The following is a 16725-nucleotide window of genomic DNA, read 5'->3' as shown; positions in this document are numbered from 1 at the left end:
TTCTGGATAGTGTGGAGGAGCAGAGGTATCTGGGGGTTGATATCCACAGGTCCCTGAAAGTTGTCTCACAGGTGGATCGGATAGTTAAGAAAGCTTATGGGATGTTAGCTTTCATAAGTTGAGGGATCGAGTTTAAGAGCCGTGAGGTAGTGATGCAGCTTTACAAAACTCTGGTTACACCACACTTAGAGTACTGTGTCCAGTTCTGGTCGCCTCATTACAGGAAGGATGTGGAAGCATTGGAAAGGGTGCAGAGGGAGGTTTACCAGGATGCTGCCTGGTTTAGAGAGTATGGTTTATGAGGAGAGACTAAAGGAGCTAGGGCTTTACTCTTTGGAGAGAAGGAGGATGAGAGGAGACATGATAGAGGTGTATAAAATATTAAGAGGAATAGATAGAGTGGACAGCCAGCGCCTCTTTCCCAGGGCACCAATGCTCAATTCAAGAGGGCATGGCTTTAAAATAATGGGTGGGAAGTTCAAGGGAGATATCAGAGGGAGGTTTTTTACCCAGATAGTGGTTGGGGCATGGAATGCCCTGCCTGGGGCAGTGGTGGAGGCAGGTATGTTGGTCAAGTTCAAGAGATTGCTAGATAAGCATATGAAGGAATTTAAAATAGATGAAGGGGAGGAAGGGGTTAGATCGTCTGAGGTGAGGTTTAAAGGTCGACACAACATTGTGGGCCGAAGGGCCTGTATTGTGCTGTACTGTTCTGTGTTCTATGAAGTTTCACTGCACCTGCTTTCATTTACTTTTGCTCAATGTTTAAACGAATAATGGAGTTCCTATATTAAAATAAAAGTAAAACCATATGTGAATTAGCAACTTCATTTATGAAAACTGCATGTACATTGCGGCACAGTAATAAAAATTACTTAAACAGACTACTACGTTATTTACAATGCATCATTAATCTTTAAATCACATAATTTTAAGTGTTTAGTTCCTTGTTAAAGTGCATGGTTTAGCTTCATGGTACAATCAGACAGCCGGATCTCTGCAATTCCATCTCGACTTCCTCCCACGCTCTGGCCACTTTTTATACACGACGGCTCTATCTTGTCAAATAAATCAGCCTGCAAAAAAAAGTGTTTTCTGGTTTAGAAGTGTACTGACACACTGTGGTTTATGGTGGATGTTTGCTTTGAACGGTTTTTATTTGAGTAGACATCTTTAACTCCATTTTTGTCAGATCCTTTATGGATATCCTCTCCAAGTTTAAAATGCTAAGAGAATAAGTAACTTAAGTAATCAGTTTGCATTTAAGTCATCGTTAACTACAATATAAAGATCTATTCATTGTGATTTCTCTCCAAACACACAGCATTGCAGAGGCACATGCAGCAGGCAGTACTGTGGTTAAACTAATCCAGTTTGTAAGTTGCTTTGTTAGATGCAAGTGGATACATTGAAATGTCTATATCACATGTTGGAGCATCTCAGCTGAGCAATCTCAGGAACGTTTGTACAGTTGGTCTGGAACAGGTAAGTCTGGAATACCAGAGCTTTAAGCCAAGTTCCCTAACATTTTTGACTTTTCCTCAAAACCAAAATATAGTGTCTAATGTGACTGGTGCAAATGGAATGGATTTCCACAACAATTTTAGGCAATAATCTGTGTAATTATAGATTCAGGGAAGGCCATTCTATCATTAATCTGAGAGAAAACCCATCATTGATAAACTCTAATCTCCAAGTGATCAGATGTTACACAAGATTCTCATAGAAGCAAACAAGGTACAGATGGGGTATGTTGTCAAAATCTTTTTCTCATGGTAGGGGTATCAAAAAACCAGACAGTATAGGCTTAACTGAGAGAAAAGAGATTTAAAGGGGACCTGAGGGGTAGGTTTTTACAGAGTGTGGGTGTTATCTGGAACATGTGCTGGAGGACATGGTGGTATCAGATACAAATGCTGTTTAAGAGGCATTTAGACAGACAATTAAATAGGCAAAGATACAGACCTAATGTAGGCAAATGGGATTGGTGTAAGTGGGCAAAAATGTCGGCACGGATGTGGTGGGGTGAAGGGCCCGTGTCTGTGTTGTATGACTCTGTGACCAAACACACAGTTCCATTGGTTAGCCCAGTCTGCTGCTCTATCTCTTAGAAGTTATTGCAATATTTTTCATTAAAAAAAAATGGATACCTTCAATGAATCCAATCTGAAAACAGCAAGGACCTAAATGATAACGTTCCTTAGAATTCCGATTTCATCTATTTCACATTCCACAATGTCTCCGCGCTGCAAGAAATTCAGTGAACACATTTCATGCATAAGGTGAAAGATTATGAACGAGGTTTGTAATTCCACAAATTACAAATGTAGAATTCAGATATTTAACTGTATAACCAATCTGAAATCATGCTAAAAAAAATGGTTTAGGAATAATTCGTCCCTAATTTGCTGATTGAAAAATCTGTTTCATCTGTCTTTAAAGAGAAGCCATGGGCAATAAAAAGGCAGCTCTGCCAGTTTTGGGCACATTCCAAGGACACTATAATTAACACCTACATGTCTTGGTAAATGAGAGAAATATTTGCCAGACTCCAGATGCTCACAACTATCTATGAACTCCTTGTGGAAAGTACACACTCGAATATTTCAAGTAGAGGATTGCATTTCCTCTCCCCTTTTGTCAGAGAGAACAATGGCATTAACTCTCACAGCTTACACATGATTTAGATGATGCAATGGAATGCTGTTGTTATTCTAGATACATTACCCATACTGCTATGATGGAGTGAAATTCAGAGAATCTTTTCATATTTGCATGAATATTTGGTTCATAACTCAAAGTTTGTGCATAACTCAAAGCACAGTGAAGTCGCTGTTATTTCAGCTGAAGGTAAGAATTAGCACCACGTACTTTGAGAAACTTGGGTGGGTTCCTGAACACACCAACTCCAGAAGGTGTTCCAGTTAGGAAGACATCCCCTGGGTACAGGGTCACAAACCTGCAAAGAAAAGTGGCAATGTCACAGTGGAAAGGGTGTTCCAGCAACCAGACGACAACATTGTACAGGAGAAACAAAGGACTGCAGATGCTGGAATCCAGATGAAGCAGGTGGTCATCATTTCAGGTCAGGACCCTTCTTCAGAACTCTGTCTGCTTTTTTCCACGGATGCTGCCTGGCCTGCTGAGTTCCTCCAGCATCATCGTGTTTTTCATTGACAACATTGTGCAAATGGCTGCAGCTGGTCAGCTAAAAGATCAGAGATAAGCAGCTTACAATAGTGATAAACTTTACCACTGCAGTGATCGGCTTAAATTGTATCAAATTTTTCTACGTTTTTTTTGTTGGTATTGGCACAATAGTGTATTAACTTACTTAACTGTCATATTCATGAACCATATTATTATTGCAGAAGATGTAACTCGAGCTGGCGCTTGATTTAATTAACTGCTGGTTCTTTCCCATCATCAGCTCTAAGACTATAATGCATCTGACCAATTATAATGTGTATCGTGCATTTACGTTTGTGGCAAAGAGCTTCTTTATTGACAGGTTGTTAAAGATTTGGAATTAAGACAAATATAATCAAGTGCATGGCCTTTAATCTCACTGTTTCTGCATCCTGCCAGCTGTATCGGAGCAAGATTTAAAAGTAGCTGCTCCCTTGCTTCATACAGTTACAGATATTGACTATCACTTTTGTTGTTTCATTTCTTAAATCCCAAGGCTTTTCAGTAGTTCTTTTACTTCAATGTCACTTGGCAAGAGAAAACTGTGGTGTTATACCCAAATTATGGGATATTGGAGAACAATTTCTTTATCACTGCGCCACTGGGCAATAGATTAGCTTTGATTCTTGTCATGTGCTGTGTCAACTGGTGATATCTTCAGCTGAAAACTGGTGCTCCTCTTCCCCTGCACCATCCAATGAGCTGTGCTGTGCAATGAGGTCCTACAGGTGAATATTCAGGAATGTATTTTAGCTCAAATTGGAGCAGATGTCATCTAAGGTGGAAGTATCTTCAGGAGTCATCCTACCAGTTCCTCATTCATCCCTGCAAATTTTAGGGTTTCCTTCTGGTCGTAAAAATATAACACGACCTTACTAAAGGTATTGTAATACCATTGCAACATAGCTGTGCAAAATGCAAGTATTTAAACCTTTGTAATGGAAACAGGCCCTTCAGCCCAACTGGTCCATGCTGACCAAGACACCCATCTAAGCTAATCCCATTTGCCCACGTTTGACATATATCTCTCTAAACCCTTCCTATCCGTGTACCTGTCCAAGTGCTTTATAAATGTTGTTAATGTACCTGTGTCAACCACTTCCTCTGGCACCTCATTCCAATATACTGACCACTCTCTTGGTGAAAAGGTTACCCTTCAGGTTCCATATGTTCAGCACCCTCTGTGTGAAAAAGTTGTCTCTCAGGTTCCTATTAAATCTTTCCCCTCTCACTTTAAACCCGTGCCCTCCAGTTCTTGATTCCCCAACCCTGGGAAACAGACCTTCACATTCACCCTATCTATGCCCCTCGTGATTTTATACACCTCTGTAAGATCACCCCTCAGTCTCCTACGCTCCAATGAAAAAATTCCCAACCTGCTCAACCTCTCTCCAAAACTCAGTCCCTCAAGTCCCAGCAACATCCTCAAATCTCCACTGCACTCTTTCCATCTTAATGGCATCTTTCCTATAGCAGGGCGACCAAAACTGAACACAATATTCCAAATGTGGCCTCACCAACCTCTTGTACAACTGCAACATAACATCCCAACTTCTATACTCAATGCTTTGAGTGATGAAGGCCAGTGTGCCAAAATCCTTCTTCACCTATCTGTCTACCTGTGATGTCTCTTTCAGGGAACCATGTACTTGAACTCCTAGGTCCCACTGTTCTACAACACTGCCCAGGGTTCACTGTGAAAGTCCATTCATCTGTCTTCCCAAAATGCAACAGCTCGCACTTAACCGAATTGAACTGCATTTGCCATTCCTTGGCCCACTTGCCCAGCTGGTCAAGATCCCTCTATAAATCCTGATAACCACCTTCACTGTCAATGACACCACCTAGTTTTTAAGATAAGATATAAGAAATCTTTATTAGTCACATGTATACAGTGAAATGCATCTTTTGCGTAGAGTGTTCTGGGGTCAGCCTGCAACTGTCGCCACGCTTCTGGTGCCAGCATAGCATGCCCACAACTTCCTAACCCATATGTCTTTGGAATGTGGGACGAAACCGGAGCACCCGGAGGAAACCCACACAGACACGGGGAGAACGTACAAACTCCTTACAGACAGCAGCAGGAATTGAATCCAGGTCGCTGGCGCTGTAATAGCATTATGCTAACTGCTACACTACCGTGCCTGCCACTTTACTAACCGTGCCTTGTACATTCTCATCCAGATCATTGACATAGATGACAAAAAGCAATCGGCCCAGCACTGAGCCCTGGGGAACACCACTAGTCATGGGCCTCCAGTCTGAGAAACAACCTTCCACCCATCAGCCTCTGCTTCCTACCATCAAGCCAATTGTGTATCCAGTTAGCTACCTCTCCCTGGCTCCCATGCGATCTAACTTTCCATTGCAGCCTACCAAGTGGAACCTTATCAAAGGCCTTACTGAAGTCCATACCTACCATACTGCCCTCATTGATCTTCTTGGTTACTTCTTCAAAAAAAAACTCAATCAAATTTGTGAGACATGATCTCCCACACAGAAAGCTGTGCTGGCTGTCCCTAATCAACTGTCTTTCCAAATGTCTGTGTACTTATCCCTCAGAATCCTCCCCGGTAGCTTGCCTACCACAGATATTAGGCTTACTGTTCTACAGATCCCAGATTTTTCTTTGCAGCCCTTCTTAAATAAAGGCACAACATCAGCCACCCTCCAGTCTTCCAGCACTTCATCTGTCATTAATGATGACGCTTATATCTCAGCCAGGGCTCCTGCAATTTCTTTTGTGTTCTTGGATATACCTGGTCAGGCCCTGGAAATGTATCTACCTTCATATTCTTTTAAGACATCCAATGCCTCCTCTGCTGTAATGCAGACTATCCCCAAGACCTCCCCATTAACTATCTCAAGGTCCAAAGTCAAGTTAAATTTGTAAACCGACTATGTCACTAACCTCTTAAGCACCTCTACTTCCTCAGAAAGTTTAGGAAATTTGATATGTCCCTGATGACTCTCACCAATTTTTGCAGATGCACCATCGAGGGCATACTATCTGCCCAAGACCACAAGAAATTGCCGCGAGTTGTGAACACAGCCCAGTCCGTCACACTAACCAGCTTCCCCTCCATTGACTTTGTCTATACGTCCCACTGCCTCGGGAAAGCAGCCAACATAATCAAGGAGCCCTCCCATCGAGCAGAAGATACGAAAACTTGAGAACATGCACCATCAGGCTCAAGGGCAGCTCCTATCCTGTTGTTATATGACTCTCGAATGGACTTGTAATGTGCTAAAGATAAACTCTTAATCTCTAAATCTACCTCATCATGGCCCTTGCACTTTATTTGCCTACCTGCATTGTACATTGTAACACTGTATTTTGCAGTCTGTTTTTCCCCGTTTGTACTACCTCGATGTACTTGTGTATGGAATGATCTGTCTGAATGGCACGCAAACAAAAGCTTTTCACTGTATCTTGGTACATGTGACAATAAGCAGGATATGTACAATCAAACAGAGCAGCATTGATCCTATCTCATTTGGTTAACAGGGGTTATGAAAGGGAGTTTGAACAATGTGTGTAAAATATCTGAAATCATAAACAAATCATAAGGTATTAGAGGAGGGACAGTTGGATTATCCTCAGGATACAAATTGTTAAATGTAGAAATAAAACTTTTCCATACAGGAAGTGTTATGGAAACTTGATGAACAAGAACCTTGACTTAGATGGGTCCATGTTAAGGGAGAAGCATGCCCTGCTTGTGAAGGATGGCTTATCAAAGACAAAATATATTGGCAATTGGGGCTTCAGTTGGAGAAAGAGTTGACCTAGTCAGTCAATTCAGAAAAGGACGTACGTCTGGACTAACTATGTGAGGGATGTTTGTACACCAAGTATCAGCCCAACTGGGAATCTGTGGGCTGACGGCAATTTGAAAGTAATGTAGGGATTTACGATCTTAAGCAGTTTCAGCAATTCCTACTAGTATCTGTAGAAGGTAAAACACAACCCACTAAGGCTGCAGAGTTGAAGTTCTCAGTTACCTTTAGAACAAACAGCACAGGAACAGGCCCTTCGGCCCACGATGTTGTGCTGAACTAATTAAATGTAATTAAACACCTAACTAAACTAATCCCATCTGCCTACACAATATCCATATCCCTCCATTCTCTGCATGTTCATGTGCATATCTAAGAGCCTCTTAAATGCCTCTATCATACTTGCCTCCACTGCCACCCTGGCAGCACGCTTCCAAGCATCCACCACTCTGTGTGGAAAAAAAAACTTGCCCTGCACATCTCCTTTGAATCTACCCCCTCTCACCTTAAAAGCACAACCTCTAGTATCAGACATTTCAACCCTGGGAAAAGGATACCGGCTGTCTATCTAAACCTCTCATAAACCAGTCTGGTCTCCCCTCAGTCTCTGCCGCTCCAGAGAAAACAACCCAAGTTTGTCTCCTTATAGGTACATGCACTCTAGTCCAGGCAGCATCCTAGTAAATCTCTTCTGTACCCTCTCCAAAGCCTTCACATTCTTCCTATAATGGGGCGACCAGAATTGAACGCAATACTCCAGATGTGGCTGAACTAGAGGTTTATAAAGCTGCAACATAATTTCCTGACTCTTGAACTGAATACCTCAACAAATAAAATCCCTTTACATTTGATCTCCCGAAGTGTAATAGATTACATTTGGCCAAATTAAACTCTGCCATTTCTCCACCCATATCTGCAACTGATCTACCGTATACCCTGTATCCTTTGGCAATCTTCTACACTATCCACAATACTACTTACCTTTGTATCATATGCAAATTTACTAATCCACCCATCTACATTTTCATCCTAGTCACACACACACACACACACACACACACACACACACACACACACACACACACACACACACACACACACACACACATATATTATATATATATAAAAATCACCAACAGCAGAAGTCCTCGTATGGATCCCTGTGGAACACCACTAGACCTCCAGCAAGAATAAGTCCCATTGACCACTACACTCTGTCTTCTCTAGGCAAGCCAATTCTGAATGCAAATGGCTAAATCACTGTGGATCCCATGCACCTTAGTCTTCTGGATGAGTCCCCCATGAAGGACCTTGTCAAACGCCTTACTAAAATCCATGTAGACAACATCCACAGCTCCACCTTCATCGTTCACATTTGTCACCTCCTCAAAAAACTCAAATCGTTAGTAAGACATGACCTGCCCTGCACAAAACCATGCTGACTGTCCCTAATTAGGCCAAGCTTTTCCAAATGCTCATAAATCCTATCCCTAAGAATCCTCTCCAATAGCTTCCCTACCACTGACGTGAGACTCATTGGTCTACAGTTTCCAGGATTATCCCTATCTCCCTTCTTACCACAGAACAACATTAGCTACTGACCAGTCCTCTGGGAGCTCGCCTATGGCTAGAGAGGACACGAAGATCTTGGTGAAGGCCTCAGTAATCTCATCTCTTGCTTCTGTCAATAACCTGGCATATATCCCATCAGGCCCTCCGGATTTATCCACCTTGCTATTCTTTAACAGTAGCCCCCTCTTCATCTCAAAATGCCTTAGCATATGAGTACATTTCACACTGATCTCCCAATCCTCCATGTCCTTCTCCTTGGTAAATACTGTTGCAAAGGACCTCAGTTAGTACCTTGTCCACATCCTCCGCCTCCAAGCACATGTTCCCTCCTTTATCCTTGAGTGGTCCTACCCTCTCCCTAGTTATCCTCTTGCTCTTAATGTATATATAGAATGCCTTAGGATTCTCTTTAGTCCTACTTGGCACTTACCACTTACTAATCCTACTTGCCTATCTTATTAAACTTGGGTATTGAAGGCGAGGCAAATAGTTAGGTCCTACAGTAGTCAGTTAAGTATATTTTGAGGTATAGTCACTATAGTTATGTCAGTGATAAAAGACAGCCAATTTATGGATAGCAAGATTTTACAATTAAATGACCAGTTAATCTGTGTTTGTTGAAGGATTAATACTGCAGAGGATCTTTCATCTATCACAAACAGATAAAACTTCACTTTCTCAGCAGTATTGCATTGATGAATTACCTAATTCTATTGTCATCTATGAATCTGAGGTAGACATTGAGCCTAAATTGTGTCCTGCTGCTGGAAATGAGAAATCAGGAAAAGCCACAGTTGCTGTAATATCACAAGCATTCCAGAATGTGGCACTGTAAAAGTTCTGACCATCACGTCTTTCTTCATAAATGAAAATGAATAAGGTGCAGATGATAAGGCTGATGGCGAGAGGCTGACTTGAAACATTAACTGTTTCTATTCGATGCTGCCTGACCCTTGATCTTCCAGCATTTTCTGTTGTTTTATTTTTCACTTGGAAAGGGGAAAATGTTGGTATATTAATTTATTTTTATATTTAGTCTTTTGCTAATGTGTGACTGAACTTATTTTTTAGGGTGAGGTCACACAGAACTTCCTAAGGATCTTGCACCATTGCAATGGCACATCTGCATTGCTGGGCCCTTTAATGTTATGGTTATTCTTGGAAATTATAACAGAGATGATTTAGACCAGACTGCAGTTTTCTAGAACTTTTGCATAGTCCTGTACTTTCCCTCTAGTGAACAATTAAATACAAGAGCAGTATCCCATTGTCAACTGTGAGTTCACACAATGATATGAGCATTCTCTGTGTGATAAAATCACACAGGGATTTTATTGTCTTCAGTATTATCTGCTACAATCATGGGACTTTTATTTTGCTGCTTAAGTATACTTTCAATTTGACTCTATTATGATAAATGTGATTTACTTCCATGAATATTTCTAAGCAGACAATTTTATAATACTGCCACATACTTTGATAAACTACCAAAGATATTCAATGAAGCAATCAGAATTTACTTAACCATTGTGCAAAAACCTTGTGAAGTTAGATATTAGAGCCAATTTCACAGTATTGGTTAATACAATTGAAAGAGTGCAGAGAAAATTTACACGGATGTTGCCGGGACTTGACGACCTGAGTTACAGGGATAGGTTGAATAGGTTAGGACTTTATTCCCTGGAGGTCAGGAGAATGAGGGGAGATATAGAAGTATACAAAATTATGAGGGGTATAGATAGGGTGAATGCATGTAGGCTTTTTCCACCAAGGTTGGGTGAGACTAGAACTAGAGGTCATAGATTTAGGGTGAAAGGTGAAATATTTAAGGGGAATCTGAGGGGAACCACTTCACTCAGAGGGTGGTGCGAGTGTGGAAGAGCTCCCAGCGGAAGCAGTAGATGTCGATTCAATTGTAACATTTAAGTTTGGATAGGTGCATGGATGAGAGAGGTATGTGGACCTATAGTCCGGATGCAGGCAGATGGGACCAGGTAGAAAACCAGGCTGGTATGGACCAGATGGGCCGAAGGGCCTGTTCCTGTGCTGTAGTGCTCTATGACTTTATGACAATTAACTTCACTATCTCACTCCAATTTTCTTTCTCCTTAAGCAGAGTGTCACGTATTATCCGTTCACATCCCCTTCTCTCCATTTCAAGTTATTCCATTATTTCCGCTTGAAAAACCTAGCACTCTACAGCTAAAGTTTTGGTACCGTACATATTGGTTTTGGTCAAATGACCTTCCTCCTATCATAAACTCAGAAGTGGGAACGTCTGCTGTTGTACATTTCCTCTTGGCAAATGCAGCAGTTCACATCGGCATACGGCAGAACCAAGACAATAGTAAAGCATGGGGGTAACATTTGTGCTGTAACCATACCAGACTGTGACCTCCAAAAGAAGGGCCTCACCACCTGCCCTTGACATTCAATGGGATCACCATCACCAAATACCCCATCACCAACAACCTGGGGGTTACCACTGACCAGAATGTCAACAGGACCGAGCACATAACATCGACCATCTCTCAGCCTGACGTGCTGAGTTCCTCTAGTTGTTTCTTCCTCAGGATTCTAGCATCTGAAGTCTCGTGTCAGCCACTTGACTGCTGTGGCTACTAAAGCTGGTCAGAAGCTAGGTATTCTGCGGTGCGTGACTCACTTCCTGATGTCCCACATTGTTTCCGCCATCTCCAAGGCACAAGCCATGAGTGTGATAGAATATTCTTCACTTGCCTGGATGAGTGCAGCTCCAGCCACACCCAAGATACCCAACAGCATCCAGCTCATCTCCCACTGGTGCACAGTGGCTGCATTGCGTACTATTGGCAAAGGGCAGTTCAGTTATTCACCATGAATACTCTGACAGTACCACCAAAACCCATGATTTCTACCACCAAGAAAAACAAGCGCTTTAGGCCTTGGAACTCCAGCACTTGCAGGTTCCTTTGTAAGTCCCACACCATTCTGACTTGGAAATATAACACCATCCCTTCACTGTTGTTGGGTCCAAATCCTGGAACTCCCTACCCAACAGGAAATTCAGGTGATGCAGCAGTTCAAAGCACTGGCTCCTCATCACTTTCTCAAGGGCAATTACGGTACGGCACTAAATGAAGGCCTTGTCAACAACACCCTCATCCTATATATGACTAATAATTAAAGTAAATAGGGACATTATAAAAAATAGTACTTACTGTGACACCCAAACAACAAGTTCCTCTGTTTTAAAGGCCAGTTGACTAGTGTTGCTATCTTGCATAATCTGTTCATTAACTCGGCAGCGTATCCCCAGGTTGTGGGGGTCTGTAACAGAGAGAGTCTGGCTGAACTACATGGTCAAACTGGACATGAACACATCTTTGTTCAAACCAGCTAGAATGAGGAAATATTAGAACAAGGCAACAAGAATACATATAATTAGCCAGCTTCATTCTTGGACCAGGTATAACTTACCCTATCCTCTCTACCACATCATTTAATAAATACAAGCCAGCTGTCTTCAAATTTAATCTGAATTAAACGAATCAGATTTATTTAAACTTGAGCTTGATGGATTGCCTTAACTCTAGTATCTTGGTGATGAAGCAGAACTCTAGAACTACTCCCTATTGTGAATCTTTTTAACTTTCCCTTTCTTCTGGTTGGTATTAGCCGTTCTACATCCTTACATTTCTATTAATTAATTATATTTTAAACATCCAATTAATTAAGTGCAAAGCATAACACAATGACAAGCCACAGCTGATGAAGCGTCAATTCAGGACAGATGACTAATATGGACTGGCATTCTGGGCAACGGAGGAGAAGATTCAGACTCTTTTAAATTAAACATTAAGCTGTATCTTCTGGTCAGAGGAGCTGGGGTGGTCAAATGTTTTGCTTGTGATTTAATGATGTATCCTACTTCCAATTGATAAAGGACAATAAGTGCCCATAAAATGTTTGGCATAATGAAGGATGTAAAGATTTAATATAGTGCATTAAAATTCAGAATCAAAATGCTCCATGTGCAGTTCAAAATGTGGTCATTATTGTTGTATAACAAAGGTGGCAAGCATTTTGTGGACATTCCAATGCCTTAAACGTGAATGTAAAATATAGTTCTGTGGCGACTCACCGTCTAGTCGGGCGAACCGGCTCGGCAGTCGGGTCGCGCGGTGTCGGAGCGACGAGGCCCAAGATGGCGGCGGGCCTCGTCTTTCCGAGCAACGGGGAGAACCCGCGCGCGGGAAAGTCCTGATGACGTAGGACTTACGTCATTGCCGGTTTTTTGGGCGGGAGTTTTCTCCCTTAAAGGGCCCGCGCAAGGCGGGAAAATAAACCAGTTCTGTTTGGCAATCCTCCGAGTGAGTCTTGTTTTATTCCGCGGTAGCAACCGCTACATTGGTGACCTCAACGGTCCAAACGGCTTTTGGACCCGCGAAATGGACGACAGCGCAGCAGCCAACGCAGTGGCCCTCAAGCTGCCCACCTTTTGGACACTTCGGCCCAGCGTCTGGTTTGACCAGGCCGAAGCGCAATTCCACCTTCGGCAGATCACCTCCGACTCCACGAAGTACTACCATGTGGTTAGCTCTCTGGACCAGGAGACAGCCGCCCAGGTTGGAGACTTCATCCAGTCGCCTCCGGAGGAAGATAAGTACCCGGCTTTCAAAGACCTTTTGATCCGGACCTTCGGCCTCTCCCGTCGTGAGCGCGCCGCTCGCCTGAAGGGTCCTACCTGGGTTGACGAGCTGCCTTGGGTCCTGCTCGGCATACGCACTGCCCCCAAAGAAGACCTCCGCACTTCGTCAGCTGAGCTTGTATATGGGGCGCCACTAGTTGTACCCGGGGATTTCATACCTGCCCTTCGGGACCAAGGGGAACAACCCGCAGCAGTCCTACAAAGACTGCGCGAGAAGCTTGGCGCCTTGGCCCCGATTCCCACCTCATGGCACGGTCAAGCCCCATCCTGCCAGCCCAAGGAACTACGGGACTGTAAGTTTGTTTTCGTTCGCAGGGGCACACCTCGGGCGCCATTGCAACGACTATATGAGGGACCGTTCCGAGTCATACGGAATAACGGATCCACTTTTATTTTGGACATTGGAGGCAGGGAACAGGTTTTCACGGCGGACCGCCTCAAACCGGCCCATTTGGATCTGCAACAGCCTGTCGAGGTTGCCACGCCGCGACGCAGAGGCCGCCCCCCTAAGCGGCAGCTGGCACAGCCCACGGACCTTGGGGACTGTCTCGCCGGTTCTGGGGGGGGTTGTGTGGCGACTCACCGTCTAGTCGGGCGAACCGGCTCGGCAGTCGGGTCGCGCGGTGTCGGAGCGACGAGGTCCAAGATGGCGGCAGGCCTCGTCTTTCCGAGCGACGGGGAGAACCCGCGCGCGGGGAAGTCCTGGTGACGTAGGACTTACGTCATTGCCGGTTTTTTGGGCGGGAGTTTTCTCCCTTAAAGGGCCTGCACAAGGCGGGAAAATAAACCAGTTCTGTTTGGCAATCCTCCGAGTGAGTCTTGTTTTATTCCGCGGTAGCAACCGCTACGGTTCTAACAAAAATTAGAAATGCCTAAAATATACAGGGAGTCCATCAATATCTGCTAAAATACAGGTTCTGAGATGGTAGGTGGGATAGAGACAAAATCCAACACACAACTTCATCTGCAGTATCAGCAAAATGACAGGTATGAAATATTCACTTTGACTCAACACAGCGGACATTACAATGACAGCGTTCATTTGTAAAACGTTTAACATTATTAAAATATTGCAGGACTTTTCATGGACCATTATCAATCCAATTTGACAAAAAGAAGCAGTAGGACAACAGCTCACTTAAGGAGCATCTATGAATGGAAGGGAAGTAGGTGCAAAGATTTTTAGGAAGAGAGTTCTGGAGCTTAGAGCACAAGCATCTGAAGGGATCATCACCACGCTGGGCGAAGAAAATCCAGAGTGTACAAAGGCTAGAACTGGAGGAGTGCATGTGGCTTCAAGGGTAGTTGGTTTGAGGATTTTTGATCAACAAGGGACAAAGCCATAGATGTGAACATACAGTGGATATGACATTAGATTAAAAATTATATGAAGACACCTAAAATGGAAAGGAGAGAGATCATTTTTGAACTAACCAAAAGAAGAGGATAAAATCCCAACTCCGGATGAACTGTATCACCTTTATTCAAATTGAGGAAGACATATCAGAAGTACTTATAAAAATAGAGAGGGATAAAGAGCCAGAGGAGTAAATTTTATTTTGTTTATGCTGTCTTCAATGAGCAGTCTTTCAGAGATTCCAGATTGTGAGGTAATACCCTTGCATAGTTGCTTAAAGAATTTCTTTTCCTTTCCATATAAGGCAGAGCAGTCATCATGAACTGAAGATCATGCAATAGACTTTCTGCTTAATTCACACCAGTGAAATCAATGCAAACTGAGCTTAATGGGCTCAAAGACTGAGGAATTTTATATGTTGATTATAGTTTGACCTTATAGAGTTTTATAGAGGGGCATAGACAAGGTGAATAGCCAAGGATAGAGTGGCTCCAAAATAGAGTGTGTAGGTTTAAAATGAGGGGGGGAAGATTTAAATGGGACCTGAGGGGCAACTTTTTCACACAGAGGATGGTGAGTATATGGAACAAGCTGACAGAGGAAGTGGTGGAGGCAGGTACATTAACAACATTTAAAAGTTTCTTGGACAGTTACATGGATAAGAAAGGTTTAGAGGGATATGGGCCAAATGCAGGCACATGGGACTAGCTCAGTTAGGCAATTTGGTCAGCACAGACGAGTTGGGCCGAAGGGACTGTTTCTGTGTTGTATAGCTCTATGACTGATGGCTAACCAATGCAGGTAACTATAGGTAGATTTAAAATAAAAGCAGAACATGCTGGAAATACTCAGCAGGTCAGTCCACATCTGTGGGAAGAGAAACAGAGTGAAGCTTTCAGGTTGGAGACCCTTGGTTAACTCTGTTTCTCTTCTCACAGATTATGTCTGACCTGCTGACTGTTCCAGCATTTTCTGTTTTTATTTTAAACTTTCAGCATCTGCAGTTTTTTTTTATTTTACCGTAGAACCATAGAACTATACAGGCCCTTCGGCCCACCATGTTGTGCCGACCTTTAAACCACGCCTAAGACTATCTAACCCCTTCCTCCCACATATCCCTCTATTTTAAATTCCTCCATATGCTTATCTAACAATCTCTTGAACTTGACCAACATATATGCCTCCACCACTACCCCAGACAGTGCATTCCATGCACCAACCACTCTCTGGGTGAAAAACCTCCCTCTGATATCTCCCTTGAACTTTCCACCCATTACTTTAAAGCCAGGCCCTCTTGTACTGAGCATTGGTGCCCTGGGAAAGAGGCACTGGCTGTCTACTCTATCTATACCCCTTAATACTTTGTACACCTCTATCATGTCTCCCCTCATCATCCTTCTCTCCAATGAGTAAAGCCCTAGCTCCTTTAGTCTCTCCTCATAGTCCATACTCTCTAATCCAGGCAGCATCCTGGTAAATCTCCTCTGCACCCTCTCCAACGCCTCCACATCCTTCCTATAATGAGGCAACCAGAACTGGATACAGTACTCCAAGTGTGGTCTAACCAGAGTTTTGTAGAGCTGCATCATTACTTCGCAGCTCTTAAACTCGATCCCACAATTTATGAAAGATAACATCCCATAAGCATTCTTAACTACCCTATCCACCTGTGAGGCCACATATACTGCACTACCCTCATCAATCTTCCTGGTCACCTCCTCAAAGAACCCTATCAGGCTTGTGAGACATGATCTTCCCTTCACAAAGCCATGCTGGCTGTCCTTAATCAGTCCATGATTCTCTGAATGCTCATAGATCCTATCCCTTAGAATCCTTTCTAGCAGCTTGCCCACCACAGACGTAAGGCTCACTGGTCTGTAATTCCCTGGACTATCCCTACTACCTTTTTTGAATAAGGGGACAACATTTGCCACCCTCCAATCCTCCGGTACCATTCCCGTGGACAACGAGGACTCAAAGATCCTAGCCAACGGTTCAGCAATCTCCTCCCTCACCTCGCGGAGCAGCCTGGGGAATATCCCATCAGGCCCAAGGGACTTATCTGTCCTAATATTTTCTAACAGCTCCAACTAAAGATTCATGTTGGTGACAGAAAGTATAGTGAAGGTCATACTAA

At 43.2% G+C, this 16725-nt stretch overlaps 1 protein-coding gene across 1 annotated transcript in view; it reads right to left on the bottom strand.

Moving 5' to 3' along the window:
• Positions 1–841: 841 nt before the first annotated feature.
• fahd2a (fumarylacetoacetate hydrolase domain containing 2A) overlaps positions 842–16725 on the bottom strand; it is a 40255-nt gene continuing 24371 nt past the window's right edge. Inside the window, exons 7-10 of the mRNA XM_052041233.1 lie at positions 11742–11850; positions 2872–2959; positions 2151–2246; positions 842–1076 (exon numbers count right to left, since the gene is read on the bottom strand). Coding sequence (XP_051897193.1) covers positions 2184–2246; positions 2872–2959; positions 11742–11850 — 260 coding nt within the window. The 3' untranslated portion in view covers positions 842–1076; positions 2151–2183. The remainder of the gene's footprint in view (positions 1077–2150; positions 2247–2871; positions 2960–11741; positions 11851–16725) is intronic.

This window comes from Pristis pectinata, chromosome 29 (genome assembly GCF_009764475.1).
Source record: "Pristis pectinata isolate sPriPec2 chromosome 29, sPriPec2.1.pri, whole genome shotgun sequence".
In the NCBI taxonomy this organism is placed as follows: Eukaryota; Metazoa; Chordata; class Chondrichthyes; order Rhinopristiformes; family Pristidae; genus Pristis; species Pristis pectinata.
The sequence above is the reverse complement of the archived record's forward strand: the minus strand, read 5'-3'. Positions and strand labels throughout refer to the sequence as shown.